General features: G+C 37.9%; 1 protein-coding gene across 1 annotated transcript in view; it reads right to left on the minus strand.

Moving 5' to 3' along the window:
• Positions 1-20,138, minus strand: part of LOC148778571 (vasculin-like protein 1) — a 69,250-nt gene that overhangs the window by 45,478 nt on the left and 3,634 nt on the right. The window contains exon 2 of the mRNA XM_088841471.1: positions 16,148-16,272. Coding sequence (XP_088697597.1) covers positions 16,148-16,272 — 125 coding nt within the window. The remainder of the gene's footprint in view (positions 1-16,147; positions 16,273-20,138) is intronic.

A 20,138-nucleotide genomic window follows, 5' to 3' on the forward strand; every position in this document is an offset into this window, starting at 1 on the left:
GCAAGACAAATAGAAGCGAATGAGACGCTGCTTTATGTGATTCATGATAGCTTGCCGTAAGCCTGTTAGCCTCTGCCTGGCTCTCCTCTCTGAGAAAATAATGGATAGTTACAATGTGTATAGTGACATTGTCAAACCATCAGGAATTGCTGATTATAGTACTAAATATTGATCTCTGCTTCACATGTGTCAAAATTCTTTCTTCCCTTAATTAGAACTTCCCTAAGCACCATACAAGAACAAACTGATTTCTGTGAAAGGGAGTGTGATACTAGAATATAATTGTGACCTCTTGTCTTCTTTTCTCTTGAGTTCTGAGATGACTTCGGCTGTCTCTCCTGCCCTTCCCAGCACATGTGATCATCATGCTCATTTTTCCCAATCTAACCATAGGAAGATTTCTCCCAGCCTCTGCTTTTCATCATTTTGAACCACTAGGGTAGTAGTCAGATGGCAGTGAGACTTAAAGTGCCAGAAGGTGCCTTTTTCTATTTGTTTGTTTCATGGTACACCGCACCAGGCAATGACCTGTGGCAACAATGTCACACAAAACGGAGACTGGTTCACCCAATCAAAGGGAGGTTTAAAATTAATACAGATCCCTTCATTTCTTCATGCGAGATCTGGGAAGGCAATTGCAGGGTGCCATCATCTCCCTGATTATCAGTCGCATTCACTTTAAAAAAATTGTTTTTAAACTTATGTTATTACAGAAATGCTCCTTTTTTAGCTCCATATTCCACCATCAACAAAAGCAGGGTAAATCTCCTACTAATTTGATATTACCATTCAATCAGCTTCCGTATTCTGTACTCTAGCAGTAATGTAATATAATGAAAGGTTGTGATATATGGCTTCAATTTGCACTGCAAACTGAGCACTTAACTCATTTATCTTAGTTTACCTGTAATATATTGTTATTTTTTAATCATGACACTATGGTGCATTTGCCTTTAGTTTGATGTGCTTGATAAAAATCAATATTTCATTAAAAGATTTTCAAAAATTGTTTGTTTCAAACACAGAGTGAGACCAATTTGGTGGCCATTCCTCATAAGTAAACATCTTGCCTGAATCTGCAAGTAAATGTCTCCATGAGCACCACTCACTCCCAATACCTTGTGTGAAGGATCTTGGTCTGCAGTTACCTCCCTGCCAATTGGCAAGGTCCTTCCTCATAACATGTGATGCAAAGAAGCTCTAAATAACAAACTCCATTTTTGACCTTTCTATCATAAATCTAGAAGAAGATGATGAAGGGAAGGTTATTTAGCCTCCCCACTTTTTTCAACAGTTCAGACAGAATCTCGATCCCCACACAGAGAAAGCTCCAAGGAACCTGCATTCATGCAGGTCTCTTTCCACTGCTGCCAAGTCACCTGGCTACTTTGCACTACAAGTGATCTGCAGCAGTGGTAATGATCAAGTTCGCAAAGTGCAGAGAACTATAAATTGGGCCAAAAAAACCTCAGATTGCAATGGAGAGGTGCCAGCGTTTCAAACATCCTGGTGCACAATGATTACACTGATTGCTTGTTTTAATGTGGCATCGTTTTCAAGTAGAGCTACTTACATGAGAAACGTTAACTAATGGCAACCGTCGATTTTTTCTTCCCTAGCTCAGGGATGTAGGAAGAAAAATGATCATTGGGCTGCCTGGTTAAAACACACATTACCCACTTTCTGGAAGCTATTCAGCTCACAGAAATAATACTTATGCCTGTTTTCCCCTCTATGTTACACATAAAATATATATTTATCACTATAAATCAATATCTAGCTATCTTTACAGGCTACATTTATGCCCTTTGGAGATAAATATAGAATGTGATAACTGAAGCCACTATAACATCTCTGAATAGATACTTAGCTGTTATAGGAAATGCAAAGAATTTCATGAAATACAAGCTTATATTTGTAGATTTAAGTAAGCTTTTTCTATTATAGAAAAAGAAAATGGTATTTGATAAAACTACACATAATTATTAAAATCCTGTTCATTCTACTTTAAGGGGACAGCAATGTTGTAAGTACCAAAAAACTGATGCCTAGGATGAGCACATTGACAACTACATATAGAGCTTTCCATCAAAAACAATTACAAATTGAAATGACTAACTCGCCTTCTTCTTTGCTAATAACTGGATGGAGCAGGATTTGCAAGGGCAGATGTGCATAATGCTTTATTAGCCAATAGCATCTAAGGACTCCTAGCTCTTCTTTAATATCATCACAATGGTGTATCATCCAAAATCTGGAATAAATTAGTCACTCTTCCATAAGAAATATTCATGACAATTCACAGCTGGGGCACATAGGAAATGATCAATAAAAAGCCTACTAGTCTTTACTACTTATGTCCTTCCCGTGAATCTTAACCAAAAGAAGTAATAAATAAGTGGCACGTATGAATAGTACCTTTAAATAAGCAAGTGAGCCTTCCTCAGCAATAAGCAACATTCTCTGAATATAAAAAATAATAACTGGTTTTGCAGCAATGCAGCATGGAAACACGAGGGTATAAGATATACTGTACTTTAAGCTCTGTTTGATGAATCTGAGCACAGTTCCTGGGGGATAGATTACTTTAAACCATGCTCTTTTACTTTCTAATCCTGACTTGATTTGATTTGTACTTTAATACAGCTGCCTGGCAATTCAACAGCAAATAGAGACTATTTATGTAATCAGATTGTAAGTAGTGGGACAAGAAGAAACTCTCTAGAACCTTTTTGGAAAATAGTTTGTTGTACTTTTTATTTATTGAACAGCAGGGCTCCGGGCTTTCCAGTGCTCATTATAATTGGTTTTCTGCTTGAACTTTCAAAAACTGTCATGTCAATACTCAAACAGAATTTTTTTTGCTTACTATATGGCTATGGGCTCTATTTTCTCATGTGCAACTTGACAAAGTTCTTGTAATACCTTGGAGGCAAAGTTCTAGAGTTTCTCTTGCTATTTAAGAAAACTAAACATCAGAGGTCTTTAGTACCTTGCACACTTGTGTTCTCCTTTTGCTATTAAATGCCTTAGACCAAGATGTTTCCTTTTCTGCCTACCTCTGCTTATTCATGTGTCTCTGTTGTTCTATGGGAGTAGTCCCTCTGCTCTCATTCTACCATCCAAAAATATGAGCCTTAATTCTATCACCTTGAGGCACACCTACCGGTAAGAAAGGTCATTTTTCCACAGATGTGTTCATAATCACATGTCACATTCTAAGTTGCAACTTGATTTTTTTAAAATGTACCCTTTTCCTAAAGTTTCATTTCCTATATCACTACCAAGAGTAAAATGTGAATTTTACATTCCCCAACCCTTTTCCTTTGGAAACCCTGAAAATCGACCCAATCACTTATACACAAGCACCTCAGATTAATTTAAGACAAAGTAAAACATGTGACTAAATTGAAGAAGAATTTTTAAACTCCATCCCTGGAAATATCCTTTTGACTAATATAAATATATTTAGCCCTATCATATTCTATTTGTAAACTAGAGCGAGATCTCTTGTGTATTGCAGATTATTTGTAGTAACTTTCTATGTGGTCAGAACAGAGATAATTGCAAGACAAAGGATTTGTGCTAGAAATTACTGCTCTATATTTCTTTTTATTTCCTATTTTTTTTTCATTCCATCTGACTTAAAGCAATCACATCTTAGGAACTATACAATGACTGGATATTTTCTCTTCATAATAAAAATACTGAAAAGAAAAGAAGGCCATTGATAACATCAAAATTTTAATTACGTTTAAGGTATTACAGTAGCCTTTGCTTCAAGTGGATAGTTGAACACAGAGATTCCGTAGCATTTTACATTGAAGTTGGCCCCTGTTGTTATCAATCATTTGGTGGTCTTCTTTAGAGATTATTTAAGAGACATTGAACCATTAAACTTAAACTGTGCATTTGATTTGGTTTGATTTCTTCCTCATTTTGTTATGGCTGTGGTCAAATGTGTGATTAAGAAGCTGAAAGCATTTTTCTCTTAAAATCAACCCAGGTGCTGCCTTTTCAAAATCCAAATGTTCACTGACAAAGCAGCCATCCACAAGCACAAGCTTAACTTTAAACTCAAAGAAAAGCATCTGCAAGAAAAATATGCATCATTGAAATGCTGTAGCTGCTGATCAAACTTGCAGCCATATTCTCAAGTATGATCTTTATTAAACAAAATGATGCAAGCTGCAGGTTATTTTTAAATGTATCTATATTCTTTTCACACTTTTGTAGGAAAAAAAAATAGGTATCTCTGGGGTTAGGAGAATCCTTATGCAGTATAGAAAATATCAATTCCTTCTAATACCATGAATTCAGAACTTTTCATATTCAGTATCCAAAACATTGGTGGAAACTAGGTTGTAACTAAGAATAGACAGGATAGTTCAGCATAATGAAAGTGTAACTAGGACTGAATTTTTTAGAAATTCAAGAAATTGAAAAATTCCTGACAATGCTTACTTGAAACAATAATAGACATGGAGGCTCTTGCTGGACTCTATTATTCATTGCAAATATTTAACGGGAGTGGATTTGTATGCTTATATCCGTGAGAGTAGTCATATTTAACCACAGTATGACTTGAGGCTTGATCCTGGAAATACAAGTTTGCTATGCTATACGACAGGTTTAAGGTGACCATTGGAATCAAATAAAAATATGAAATCCATTAAATTCTTAGGTTAAAACTCATTCTCTGGATCTCAAATTAAAAATTGCTTGTATACAGCAGCCTTTTACTTTCCTAATTTTATGTCTATGCTGCTCTCTGTGTGAGTGAAAATTTGTTACATGTGAACTGAAAAAAGAAATCTATCATAATTTTTTGAAAAAATTATTGAAAGATAAATGCACATTTATCATACATATATACATATAAACATCTATACATATGTATAGACCATCAAATCTGGTTTGCTGATTATTAGTAGAAAATTTGTTTTGTGTTTTCCTTATAGAACATGCACAGATCTTTTAAGAATCTACATGACTGTATTTTCTATTCTATTATGTATTTCTCTATCAAACAGCAGGGACAAAACTAAATGTCTTAGTTTCATCACACAGAACTACTGGCTGAGATTTGCTGTTCCTATAAACTAAATTCAGAAGACAGATCTGTATCTGTCTTCTGTGTCTTTAGCTCCCAAAACTACATCAAGGCTACTCTTTTAGTCAACTTGGAAATTTATATACTATACACTAACCCTCCTTTAATATCCTCTCTCTCTTTCCTCTGGGCATTTATTGCTGTTCTTTCTAGTTCAGTAACCAGTGAGCAGAAGGTTCATTAAAACTAATTGAATTGGAAACTTGTCTGCCCTGGGAAATATTAACTCTTTGTTGTTATCTGTAGGAAATTCCTTTTGTTATGTTCCTTTGAATTGAATTATTGGATCTTAATGTTACAAACGCTGTGTTAAAAGCAATTTCCATCATTTTGATGGTCTAGACAGCAAGTTTCAGGAAAATGTCCTTATGTTGGATTGGATTTTACAAAATAAAGCAGCATTTTAGCCAATGATGTAAACAGCAATATTACACACTGTTCAGAAACTAGAACGATGTTGTCCTGTTAACTCTTGTGGTTCTTCTAGTCACTGCTACACAGACTGGATTAAAAAAAAAAAAAGAGGTCTCTATTATGGTTCATTCTCACTTAGTAAAACAAATAACACCACTTCAGGTTAGCAAGTCAATGGCAGTGGAATATAGATTATCAGAGAACATTAATCCCACAATTGCTGCCATTCTATCCATTTGAACAAATGTCAAAATGAAAAGATTATAATTATTCTTAATGATATAGGGAACCTCACTTTAATTTGTCATTTGTAATCATTTGGAAATTGTGCTGAAAAAAGTACATTTGAAATAGGGTTTAGGAGGCTGTGTGAGTCCTGGAAATGTTTAGAGCAGAGAAATATTGACAAAATTGGGAACATTTGATAATACTCACAGTGGTAGATTTTGCCAGCCTTAAAAATCAATTGAAAATAACAGGCAACCCACTGTTGCTAATAAAAGTAAATATTTATGACTGATTTGACTGTGCTTCAATACTAGTCAATCACTTCCTAAAGGATCTTTGCAATTCATTAACCTCTTTTTACTCGTCTTGTCCCTGTTGGTATCAGCCATTAAAAAAGAATAAGGGAGGGGGTTTTGATGTTTCTGTTCTCATCATTCATAGCTTATTTGTTCCTTCCCTTCATTCCCATACATTGCCACTAAATTGATTGTCTGTTTAGTCATATGAATGATAAAGTAGCAATGCCAGCAAGATTGAAAGCCTCCATTAATTTCTGAGGAAGGTGAGTTCCTCTGTTTTAACCACAACTGAAAACAAACCTATTTCTCATCATGTCTTCTATGACTAGTAATTTTTGTTGTGATAGAGTCCACAGAACTCTCAGAGCTCCTTTTTGACTTCTCCCTGATATTTATTAATATCATCTCAAAATTGCCTATTCTTCTGTGCTTTTGACCTGACTATAATATTTATGTACAAAAAAGCCAACATCTGCAAATTTGTTTCTGAACAATATGGAAGCCAATGCTTAATATGTATTTTTTAAAAATGCTACAAAATTTCTTTCATTCAGTAATCAGCATAGGCAAAGGTAAATGTTTTCATTCAATGAGAAGCATATTCTTTTATTAAAAGAGCTTTTTAGAGTTCTTCCATGACACAATTTTAGATTTCTGAGCTCTGTGCTTAAAAATAATGGCACCACACTATACTGCTTTTTTTTTTACTTCTTAAAATATTCATAAAATCATAACCATCTAAAATTACCTACAGCAACTGTGTTTCCTTGCAAAGGTATTCTGTGATGTATTACAGTGATACATTAAGTTCCTTTAATGCCATTGTAAGTACATATTTTGTCACTGAATAACATACTTAGCAATGTGTGAAAACTGCATAACTAACCTGTATGTATAAGTTAAAGCCACCTCTAGGTAGCCTTAACAGAGAAGGAAATGGCAACCCACTCCTGTATTCTTGCCTAGAGAATCCCATAGTCAGAGGAGCCTGGTGGGCTGCTGTCCATAGGGTCGCACAGTCATCCATGACTGAAGCAACTTAGCATGCATTCATGCATTGGAGAAGGAAATGGGAACCCACTCCAGTATTCTTGCCTGGAGAATCCCAGGGACAGAGAGGCCTGGTGGGCTGCCATCTATGGGGTTGCGTAGAGTTGCACACGACTGAAGCGACTTAGCAGCAGCAGCAGCAGGTAGCCTTAAACTATAGTCCTTTATGGAGGCAGATTTATTTTGCTCTTACGTTATTTCATTCTGTTTATTTAATGGTACATTTATCTTATCACCCCATGGACTTTGTTTATAATAATAGCTAGTATTTATCAAGCTATGAGGTGTGTTATATGGCTGGCACTACGTTTGAAAAAAGAAATTTTAACATAAATTATTGTAATTATTTACAATAGCCAAGATATGGAAGCAACCTAAGATAAACAGATAAAGAAGTGGCATAAAATACAATGGACTATTACCCAGCCATAAAAAATTAAATCTTGTCATTTGCACCAACATGGATGGATCTAGAGGGTGTCATATTAAGTAAAATAATTCAGACAGAGAAAGACAAATACCAAATGACCTCACTTATATATGGGACCTAAAAACCAAAATGAACCAAACAAAATGAAATGCATGCAGACTCATGGGTGGGACAAAAAGGTGGCTTCCAGGCGGGATGAGGGTAGGAGTTTGGGTGAACAGGTGAAGGGGATGAGGAATGTACAGGTATAAAATGAATAAGCCATGGGGATGGAACACAGCATAAAGAATATGCTGCTGCTGCTGCTAAGTCACTTCAGTCGTGTCCGACTCTGTGTGACCCCATAGACGGAAGCCCACCAGGGTCCCCCGTCCCTGGGATTCTAGATATATGGTAATAACTTTGTATGGCGAGATAGGGTTACTAAACTTACTGCAGTGACCATTTCGTAATATGTGTATATGTCAATTTGGGTATAGTACACTTGAAACTAACGTAATACTCTATGTCAAGCATATTTCAATAAAAATAAAATAAAATAGTAAACAAAAAGGAATTTTAACATAAATTATCATGTTTAATCTGCTCAACAATTCCATGAGGTAGGTTCCATTTTAACTACAACTTCTCAGATGAGGAAACTGAGGCTTCCAGAGATTAAATAACTTTCCCAAGATCACATACATATTAAGCTGTAGGAACTGAATTTGCATGACAGTCTGAAACCAGAGCCCATGCTCTCAACACTGAACCTTACTTCTACTGGACTGTTCAGCCTGATCTACCCTGCACAAGATATGCTTTTAGATTTACCTATTTCACCATCCCAGCTTATGATATCCCACAAAGGCTGGGGTCGCTGCTACTGCTAAGTCACTTCAGTTGTGTCCAAATCTGTGCAGCCCCACAGATGGCAGCCCACTAGGCTCCTCTGTCCCTGGGATTCTCCAGGCAAGAACACTGGAGTGGGTTGCCATTTCCTTCTCCAGTGCATAAAAGTGAAAAGTGAAAGTGAAGTCACTCAATCATGTCCGACTGAGCGACCCCATGGACTGGGGTATCTTATTCTATTTTGAACTCCACCTATGGCTTAGCTTGGCATCTTGCATAGAGTGGTTCTGAATTGCTAGAATGTGCATACAATACAAAGACAAATTCTAATTATTTAAAGTTTTTAGCTTTCTTGCTTTGTGATGTCTTCAAGCACTACACAAAAAATAATGCTACAGAGGCTAATTTCAGAGAAAGAAACAGAAATACACACACACCAGCACACACCATTACACAAGAGAGGTTGATGAGCGTGACACAGCCAGCAATACAGCAGGATTTTGAAGCCTTGTTCCTGAGCCTATCCCAGTCTTCATATTTAAAGTTCTGGGTGTGGGCTGTGGCATAAGAACTTATCTAAATGTACCACTGCATATGTTTCTGCATAAAAAGGAACAAGCCTAAGTTATTGATTTCATCCACACTGGCATCTTGTTCTCCCAAATGAACCAAGAATTTTGAAAACCTCACCATTAGCATTTCAATGGAGACTCAGCAGCATCGAAGTCAATTAGAAATGAAAACATGTTCAGTTTTTCCAGTCTTAGATGGTAGAATTTGGTCTTCCAAGTTTGGAAACCTCCCCTCCATGGACTGGCATTTCAATTCACTGTGGAAGAGAAGACTAACTTTCTGTTATCCTCAGTAATGGACGCACACAGGATGCCATCTTCATGCTTTCAGTAGTGCACGGCAAGGTTTTGTGTTGCAGCTAATCTGCAGCAGTAGACCTAGCATGGTTCCATACATTTTATAAGATACCTAATGAAAAGATGACTTTAAGGAAAGGAATACAAATACCAGTAACACAAGAACATATCACTACTGGCAAGAATGGGAAGAAGTGAGAGTCCTTCTTCACAGATCTGGATCTAAAGTAGAAAGTCCATGACCTTATTTGACAGGTTTTAAAATTTTTATTCTCATGGTATGCATTTGTCTTTTCACATATTATCTTTTCCATAAAAAAGAAATATTAAAGAAGACTTCTGAAAATGAGTTCCTAATTATTTAAATTATATAAATGGCAGATAGGGGCATAGCAAGTAGAAGGGGTTATTCTGTGAAGTTATGTTTTCTAAATCACTGTACTTGGGAAGAGAAACGTACACTCAGAGAAAATACAGCAAAAGCAAGAGGACTGAGTGGTCTGGTTCTCTTACCAAGGATTGTAACATTAGCCAGCAATTTATATGCTGATCTTTGAAAAAGGAATATTAAAAATAAGTATAAAATATTTATTAAATTATTTTTAAAAATCACATGCTCTGCTAATGTTTAATATTTTCTTCAGTGTTACTATTTCTCATTATGCTAAGAATATGTTTTAAACTACTTATAGAAAATGTTTTAATGTTGTTTTAATAAAATTGGTAACTTTTGACATCTAGGAGGAAATGTAAAAACATCACAAAAATTAGACCATTTATTTTAGCACTAAATTATTTTACTGGGAAATTTTAATATATATGATGATTCATCATTTACCTAAAAGACTAACAATTTCTTTCCCACACTGAAAACCTATCATAACTCTCCCTGGCAAAGTTGACAAAATAAATTTGAGGAGACCAATTCAGCAGACAGTGAAACCTTTACAGTGGGAACAAGCACAAAACGATGTCAGTGTGTTAATGATAAAAGATTCCACTGAGGTGGTCTGTTTGTAAGATTTCCCATGTCAGTGGTTCTACAGAAAAGCTAAAGTTCATTTGGCAGGTAGAAGCCTCATGGGAACCGTTTTGCATCAAACAAGGTTACAAAAATATGTTGAAGATGGTAATAGCTGTCTTGAGTAAGACAGATAGCACTTTAGGATTCAAGGCCAAATGCCTCTGCCTTCCAGTCTATTCATCCTTGCATACTGACCTGGAGAAGACTTCTACACCCTTAGCCCAAGAAGCAAGTAAACGTGATTTTTCAAAAGTCCACCTGATGCTTGTGGTCATATTCTACAGCAAGTATATCAAGGTCTCAGTGTTAGCTCACAAACTTATTTTGTATTTACTTCTTATTAGATCTATACTCCTTAAGCAGAAGCCATTTTTATTTTCATAATTTAAAATTGTCAAAATTGTAGCAAATAACTCACATCCCAAAATCTTTTTGTTAATAAGTTTTAAAAATGAAAGATAGGAGATGATTTATATATTTAAAGATATTTAAATTATCATGAAACACAACCTCATTGACACTTGAATATCTGGAAATGATAGGCGGTACCAAATTAAGATTTTGTGACCTACCTGTGAAACTATTTAACGATGATTCCCCAACATCGATAACTAACTCAGATGCCTTATAGTGAAATCATCAAAAGGATTTAAAGTATATTTTTAGGGAAGTCATCTAACCTCTTCAGATCTTGGTTTTCTCTTCTGAAAATGAAAAGACTGAATGATTTGATCTCTTTAAATCCTTAACAATCCCAAACACTTTGACAGATGAGGAAGGAGGAGGACTTGAGCTACCAAGTGGGCAGGTAAAAAGGGAAGATTGGAAAGGTCACTGATGACAAAATTCATAATTTGGTGCTGAGACTTGGCCTGGTAAGCAGTGCTGAAAACTGGTAAATGTTCTGAGCTTATCTTCAAGATTAGGCGACAGAGTCAATCAAAAGGATTAATTTTTGTAAGTTTGAAGGCCCCTAAAGAGAGGCAGGAAATTCAGCCCACTGATCTTGAGACCCCCTATTGCCCCATGATGGTATCTGTCTCAGAGGAGGGGCCAACTCCGACCTTTTGTGGAGGAGTCTTCCCTGCATGCTTCTCTCCTACAGCCAGACCTTTGAATTTCAGGAGAAAGGGGACCTCTGGCCTTAAATAGGCCATCTTGAGAGCCCAGTCACAGATTTCTGCAGCATGCAGCAGCTTCTCACACAAAGAATAAGCCCCTCACCTAATACCTCTTTGTACATGGTGGAAGCAAACTTGGTTTGAAATTCTTACAAAAGAGTAAATGGGAATCTTACTTTTTCTTAATCCCTCTTATCCCTTTCAACTCATAATATGGAAGCAAAGAACCTGGAGTTTGTGAGGTTCACTCAGGGAGTAATAGAAATAGAGTGACACATCAATCCATTCACAGATACATTGGAGAAATTCGTATGACCTTTAATGCCTGGGAAGATTTTTGCCAAAGCCAAGGTCATCTAGAATTTCTCCCTTAAATGTGTTTCATAAAGGTAATCTTGTTCTTGCACCCCTTTTCCTTAACCTGCCAGAGACTTTGCTATTTGGATCATCTTTCTCAAGTGCTTGGTGCTTCCTTCAATTTCCTAGGAGGAAAGATGAACATTTCAATAAAAATTCACGTTCAGGATATTTTTCTTTAATAAATTTGGGTGAGTTCTAGATAAACTTCTCTCTCTTTTTAATATATTTATTACCTATTTCCCATCATTTTAGTGAATAAACAGAATTATTACATTATGACAAAAGAGAATTTTCAAAGTTTATTCTTCCACACTCTCCATTATTGGGAATAATTATCAATATTTATTAAATGTTAAGGTTGGGAAAGGCCAACAGATCATAAATTATAACACTTAATTTCCAGAGGAAGAAACTGAAACTCGGAGAACCTAACTGACATCTGAGACTGTTAATACAAAACACTTGATCCTTTAACTCCTAGTCCAGTGCTGTTTCATTATCAAAAAAAAAAAAAAAAGCCTTATTTTAGATGAAACCATGGTTTGCCAAAGCTAATAGGAAACTTGGAAATGAGCTGTGTGATGCTCCTCCTTTCCCAGCAATGAGGTTAAGGACTCCCCAGGTACTTCTCAGGTCCCCTTTTGTAGTCACCAAGCAAGACATACCTGACTGGAGGAGGAGATATTGACCTTCAATAGAAGATAACAGCCATGTGAACCCAAGATGACCAAAGGAGTGCTGTTGCATCATCCATATTCATCTTCAGACTCCCAGAATGCATCTCTCCTTAGTGTGCCTCCACTTTCAAAGGAGTATTTAATATCACTATGGGAATTCTGGCACAGTATAGGCGAGTAGGGTAGCAATCTTTAAGGTAAGTGATATATCAAGATTCTTCAGGGGTTTCTCTGGTGATCCAGAGGCTAAGACTCCATGATCTCAAAGCAGGGAGCCCACGTTCAATCCCTGGTCAGGGAACTGAATCTCGCATGTTACAACTAAAGATCCCACATACCACAGCTAAGACCCAGGGCAGAGGCATAAATATTAAAAAAAATATTCTTCAGACCACCTCATGCAAATCACACCTAGCTCCATCTCTGTGAAAGGCCTACCTGGGTACAACCACAACTGCTTACCTAACCCTGAGCCATGCCAAAAATAATAAGACAGTCAAAATCAATATTGTCAGTGTTAATATATGAATCGTGACTGCCTGTGGGTAAATGGCTAGAAACAAGACTAACTTTTTATTTGACCATAGTAATGCTTCCAAAGTATAAAGCTGTAGTCCTATAGTCCACAACTGATGCTATGCACAATACAAATATACTTTCCTTGTTCTTTCATTGGTGGCTATAGTTACTTCCCTTCATTTGTTCAGACAAGGAACATACATTATCTATCCATATGCCACTAAGCTCAGTGGTTGGTCCTAGAGTACAATTTTGAATAAGATAGATTTGATTCCTGAAATATTTTTTAGAAGAGAGAATTTCAGAATAAGAAAGCACATTAGAGAGGACAAAACCACTGGGGATTCAAGGAAGCCTTCCCTAAAGGAGCAATATTAAGCTGAACCTTTGAAAGAATTAACAGGAGTTAACAAGTCATTGAGCATCAGGAAAAGTGTTTTGGGCAAATGGAACAGCATATGTAAGAGCCCAGAAACAAAAGGGAATGTGATGTGGTAAAAGAACGACAAAAGATCAGAGCAACTGATACAGCTGAAGTGACAATGAAATATCCACAGATATGACTACCTAGCAGAAATATTTTTTAAAGAGGAAAGAACCTAGATGGGCAACTGGACTCATTGCTACTGATTCTGCTACATGAAGCCTTTTGATTGGCCTGTGCACAAACCTCGAGCTCCCTGGATAGCCGGGGTGCAGCCCATCCCTACTTCAACAATACCTGAAGTGGAAGACTTGCCCTGACTCAGTCCCTTCTAACTCCTTTTGGTAATAGACCTTCCTCCTTGCTTATTGCAGCAGGATCATTTATCCAGTCCTCTTAGGTGGGTTTTCAGCCAACTGGATCAGGTCTGGCCACTTTGCACAGACTGCAGGAACCCATAGGAACAAACCACATCAGTACACACCAAGCTGCAGTTTGTGGGCTTCTCTTCTCTCTGCCTGACATTTCTCTCTAGCTCTCTTCTCCTGCCCACGTAGTCACAGAGATCAGATTAGCAGAGGTCTAAATAAGGACCAGGATGTCAATCTTTGTTTCTTGTAGGGACCATCAATTTCTACAAATAATTATTTTGAAGGTCCCTCATTTAACTTGGATGAAGAATACTTCCCTTCCCTCTCCTATGGTAAGAAAAGGATAATAAAAGCCTCAACTCTCTCCCCTCCCTAGATTAACAAATGACTCCACTTCCACATATCTCCTCTGTCCCCATAGCCCTTTCTCTTCTCTATCTTCCTGTGCCCCACCCCCAAGTCTTCAGCTTATAAATTAGGAAAAGTCAGAAATAAATTTTTTCCCTATCACGATTTCCCACTGGTCTATTACCAAAAGGAGAATTTATCAAACATACATTCTTAAATCCTGAAACTCTGAAGGAGGCAACACTTGACAATAAGCTGTTCCTTTAAAACCTCTTGCTTAAAGGACCACAGAGATCCCTGCTCAACCATTTTAAAGTAATCTTGATTCCAGAAGATGTTGACCTCTGGAATTAGTTTCTTTTTTAACTCCCCTTCTTCTGCCCCCTCATTTGCCTCTGATGTTTCCTGACTTTGATCTGTCTTCAGGATTCCAATTCTGGTATCCACGCCATTCTGCTCCTAGTGTTTTTTGTCCTGACACCCTGTAATTGAACTTGGCTTAACCCTCCAACTCCTCTCCTGCCTCCAGGCTTCATGTTGATCTTCTCTTTCCCTGATACTGGCCCCCAGCATATCTCTGGTTTATATTTTAGCCTTGTGGATTCCTAATATTAATCTTCATAATTAGGACACAAGAAACTCTCTGGAATTCCCAAAATCAAAGCATTCTGCATTACTCGTAACATTTTATATTTTTAAATAAAAATGAATGACCATAATAATACATAGCAAATAATTTTTCTGATAGAGATTTTTCTATTACACTTTCACAGGTTTTTTGGTAAAACAACAAAGAATAAATAATAAACTCATGATTTGTTAATATTAGGAAGCAATATATATGTATAATTCACTAACATAAAAATGATCTCTACATGATAGAAACATTTGATAATTGAAAACATTAGAAGGAATCAGTACAAAAAAGCAAATTAAATATCATTCTAAAAATTAAAAGATAACACCATAAAGATGTAATATTTAAAAGCTGTTATACTTAAAATGAAATTTTAAGCACATAAAGCATTAATGACTCTATCAAATAGTCTTAACCTTTGTTCTATGACAAATACTCCAGATGTTGAAAAGTTCCTTTCATTTTGCTTTATTCAGAATGCATTCAAAAACATATGCAAGCTAGCTGTTTGGGCGCAAATTGCTTCATATGAACAATTGAAAATATTTTGTCTGAAATGTCTGCTTGCTCTGAGTTTGGTTTTGCTCTTGAAATTAATATTACTATTGCTAATATAATTTTAGATTGGTCTTTAAATTGTCTTGAGTGTTTAATGCACTTCTTCTTTGTATTTTTTCTGTCAAAGTACTTTCAAAAAACCATAGTCTTCATCGAATATTCAAACACTGGAAAACTCCAGGCACGTTATTGGGTAGTATTCAAATAAGGTAACATTTGAATCATGCAGCGAAATTAGCACTACGTAGACTCATACTTCAAATTTTCCAATTTAAAAAGTTCTTTTCTTCCAAAACTTGTTATCCCAGCAAGCACACATAGAAAGTGTATAAAATATACTCTGTGCACAAACTTATTAATATTTGTTTTATTTGCAAAAAAAAATGTTATATCAGCAATAGAGCAAGAAACACACACTTATAACTGGGCAACAACTACAAGTAAGACTGATGAAATGGTGACCACTTCTCTCCTCCTTGTTCCAGATTAGTTTCTGGAGCCTTCATTTCCCATATCAGTATTTCCTGCTCTTGCAGTGGATTCCTTCAAACCAAAAAGCTTCTTGATTATTAAGCTGTCATTCTCATGGAAAAGTTATCATGCTTTTTCTCCTTTTCCTGTATTCCAAACTGATTTTTTCTGAGGATTTGTCCTGGCAAAGTCCATTAACGATTCCCAGGAAATAAAAATGAAATCTGGGTAATAAAATGAAGTCTAAGCTTTTTTTTCCCTCTGTGCTTAGTCTAGCCACACTTCCTCCTGGGGGGCCACGTGAAGAGGTCTCACACCTGGTCCTTCACGACAGAGTTCTTAGTGCCAAACGGCTACTCCCATCACCTCAGCTCATTGGCCCATGTGCGGAGGCACTGCTCACAACACCTTAGTTCCAGATGACGGCAGTGGGCCATAAGCACTGTGATGCAGTGCCAGCTGAGACTGGCACAACTGCACCCACTGAAGCCAGTGAGCACCCCATCCACTTTCCCGCTGGCCAGAAGCCTAAAACAGAGCCCAGGGAGAGCGCCTATCTAGAGCAGGGGCTCCCACCTCTCCATTCTTTGGTGAAAGAATCGAACTCTGTCTCCTTCTGTTGGCATGAGTGACACTGGGCGGCAGGACTCTTGTTGGGGGTCCAACTGGAAAGGGTCAGTAACAGATTCACGATTTTGAGAAACATAAATTTCCTGAGACCTGCTGGAAAGGAATTCCTTCATGGAAATCAGATCTCATTATGGGCCCATACATGTCAAGGTTTAAATGATAAAATAAAATATAGAGGTTTGTTTTCTAATAAATAGAATTTACTACATGGAAAAATATACAGTTTTGGACATGAAAATATATTTCTTCCAAACTGTTTCATGTCATGGGACACATATTTGCAGCATACACTGAGGTACCCTTGTGGCTCAGCTGGCAAAGAATCCTCCTGCAATGCAGGAGATCTCGGTATGATCCCTAGGTTGGGAAGATCCCCTGGAGAAAGGAAAGGCTACCCACTCCAGTATTCTGGCCTGGGAAATTCTATGGGCTGTATAGTCCATGGGGATGCAAAGAGGCGGACATGACTGAGCAACTTTCACTTTCACTTTTATCTGAAGTACCAGAGGAGGCTCTGGCATCTGCCACCACAAGGACAGCCAACCTTCCTGGGGACTGAGATCAAAATCTTAGCAGACCAGTCAGCCCCCTCTGCCTTGTGACCTAGATGCTTGCCTTTGGGAGCATGGGGAATACAGGACACTAACAGGCCCCAGTGACCAGACTGAAATAAGCAGGACCCACAGTTCAAAATCAAGCTCTGGCCCTGAGAAAGGAATCAACAACATAGGAAAAGGGAAAGGCAGTAATTTTACAAGGAGTGATTCTGATGTGGAGAAGGAAATGGCAACCCACTCCAGTACTCTTGCCTGGAAAATCCCATGAACAGAGGAGCCTGGTAGGCTACAGTCCATGGGGTTGCGAAGAGTCGAACACGACTGAGCGACTTCACTTTCACTTTTCACTCTCATGCTTTGGAGAAGGAAATGGCAACCCACTCCAGTGTTCTTGCCTGGAGAATCCCAGGGACAGAGGAGCCTGGTGGGCTGCTGTCTATGGGGTCGCACAGGGTCGGACACGACTGAAGCGACTTAGCAGCAGCAGCAGTGATTCTGATGTGAACTAGCCTCCTGCTTATTCATCCAAATGTATACTACTCAGGTAATAATGAATTGCAAAGGTTTTGGTTTGGTTTGGTTTGGCTTTTTCCTTTTTTTTTTTTGCATGTAAACTCATTATATTGTTAATAATTTATATTGGCCACACCTGACCAACTGACCAACTAATGTTGGTCAGACTTAACTGCCAGGGGGGATCCTTGAGAAATACAAGATGTCCTGGACCCTGGGGTTATAGAAAGAGGTATCTGCAAGATTGCATAAGAAGGGGAGGAACTGACCTATGGATTCTTTTCTCTTGACTCTGTTCTGACACTGAAACTTGTGGGAATCCAAACTGATTTCACTCCATTCCTGGGAACCTGAAGCTAGAAAACAGTTCCCTTGGGGTAATCACAGATTTCTGTTTGCCCATGAATTGCCTTAACTAACTGGTCAGGTCAGTTCTTTGGCAGCACACACAGAGGTTGTTTCATACCCCAAGCGTGTTTTGTGGAACTGAAGTACCAGGAGCCCATAGCTATTCCTCAGGAGATGCCCTGCTAGCAGAAAAATTTGGCACCAACTTACACTCATAAAGAAAATCATTAGAGCTAAGTTCATACTTTTCTAACTAGTGGTTCTCAGCTCTGGCTACACATTAGAATTCCTGAGGAGTTTTAATGCTGATGCCTGGGTCCCTTTATCTCCCCCAACTTCTCAGAGATTGATTTAATTAGTTTGGGGTGACACCAAGGCATCACAACTCTTTTAAAGCACTCTAAGTGATTCTATTATATTAATACAGCCAAGATTAAGAACTGCCATGCTGATAGGGTATTTACAAAATGATACTAGTCTTTCCTATTACCCAGGCAACTCTATATACAACAAAAATATTTTACTTATTTGGTTCACACCAATGTATTTAAAAGAAATACTACTATTACTCTCACAGGGCTTCCCTCATAGCTCATTTGGTAAAGAATCCACCTGCAATGCAGGAGACCCCAGTTCAATTCCTAGCCCAGGAAGGTCCGCTGAAGAAAGGATAGGCTACCCACTCCAGTATTCTTGGACTTCCCTTGTGGCTCAGCTGGTAAAGAATCTGCCTGCAATGCTGGAGACCTGGGTTCAATCCCTAGGTTGGGAAGATTCCCCTGGAGAAGGGAAAGACTACCCACTCCAGTATTCTGGCCTGGAGAATTCCGTGGACCATATAGTCCATGGGGTCACAAAGAGTTGGACACGACTGAGCGACTTTCACTTCACTTCACTTAATATATGTCAATGTATCACACAGTTACATAAAGATGCATTTAATCAGTGGCAAACTGGAGTCAGCAATAGGTTCCAAAACAAGAGATGTTTAGATTAGATGTTAGAATTTCTGGCCAACAAATTTTCTAAGATGCTAAAACACCTTAGAAAAGAGACTTAGAAAACATCTTAGAAAAGATATAAAGACATCTTTACAAAAAGAGCCCATGGGAACTTCTCTCTCCAAATTACAAAAACAAGCTATAGGCAATTTTTTCTGATCAAGATTTGGGAGAAGGTCCACCTGAAGAATAAAGACATGAAGAGTTCAAACATGCACTTCCTAAAATGATCTGGCCATGGAAGATTCCCTTCCCAGAGAATATCCCAAAGCTAATCTGTACATATTCAGAGAAAGATGTCAAGTCTGTAACATGAATAAATGTCCAGACATCTTTACTTCTTCACTTAAGAAGCTTTCCCCCTTCTGACAGCAGAGCCCCCAAAGTCATGTGTAACATCAGCAACTGTTTAAACATTAAACTTAGAATAACTAGTGCAATTTTGCACAAAATCAGACCTCATCTCACACAGATTCAAGTAAGAGCAGTTGACACAGGTTTAAGAAAATTTACAGAAGGAAACATAAAATTGAGAAAGTGTTCAGTTCAGTTCAGTTGCTCAATCGTGTCCGACTCTTTGCGACCCCATGAATCACAGCACGCCAGGCCTCCCTGTCCATCACCAACTCCCAGAGTTCGCTCAGACTCATGTCCATCGAGTCGGTGATGCCATCCAGCCATCTCATTCTCTGTCATCCCCGTCTTCTCCTGCCCCCAATCCCTCCCAGCATCAGAGTCTTTTCCAGTGAGTCAACTCGTCGCATGAAGTGGCCAAAGTATTGGAGTTTCAGCTTTAGCATCAGTCCTTCCAATGAACACACAGGACTGATCTCCTTTAGAATGGACTGTTGTATCTCCTTGCAGTCCAAGGGACTCTCAAGAGTCTTCTCCAGCACCACAGTTCAAAAGCATCAATTCTTCGGCGATCAGCTTTCTTCACAGTCCAACTCTCACATCCATACATGACCACTGGAAAAACCATAGCCTTGACTAGACGGACCTTTGTTGGCAAAGTAATGTCTCTGCTTTTTAATATGCTGTCTAGGTTGGTCATAACTTTCCTTTCAAGGAGTAAGCGTCTTTTAATTTCATGGCTGCAATCAGCATCTGCAGTGATTTTGGAGCCCAAAAAAATAAAGTCTAACACTGTTTCCACTGTTTCCCTATTTCCCATGAAGTGATCGACCAGATGCCATGATCTTTGTTTTCTGAATGTTGAGCTTCAAGCCAGCCTTTTCACTCTCCTCTTTCACTTTCACCAAGAGGCTTCTTGAGAAAGTGTAGACATCACTTTTCTGCCTCCATATTTATGGGACAAAAGTCTTGGGGTTTGTTGAGCATGAAA

Source organism: Moschus berezovskii, chromosome 2 (assembly GCF_049115385.1).
Source record: "Moschus berezovskii isolate FMDL1 chromosome 2, NW_MosBer_1.0, whole genome shotgun sequence".
Taxonomy (NCBI): domain Eukaryota; kingdom Metazoa; phylum Chordata; class Mammalia; order Artiodactyla; family Moschidae; genus Moschus; species Moschus berezovskii.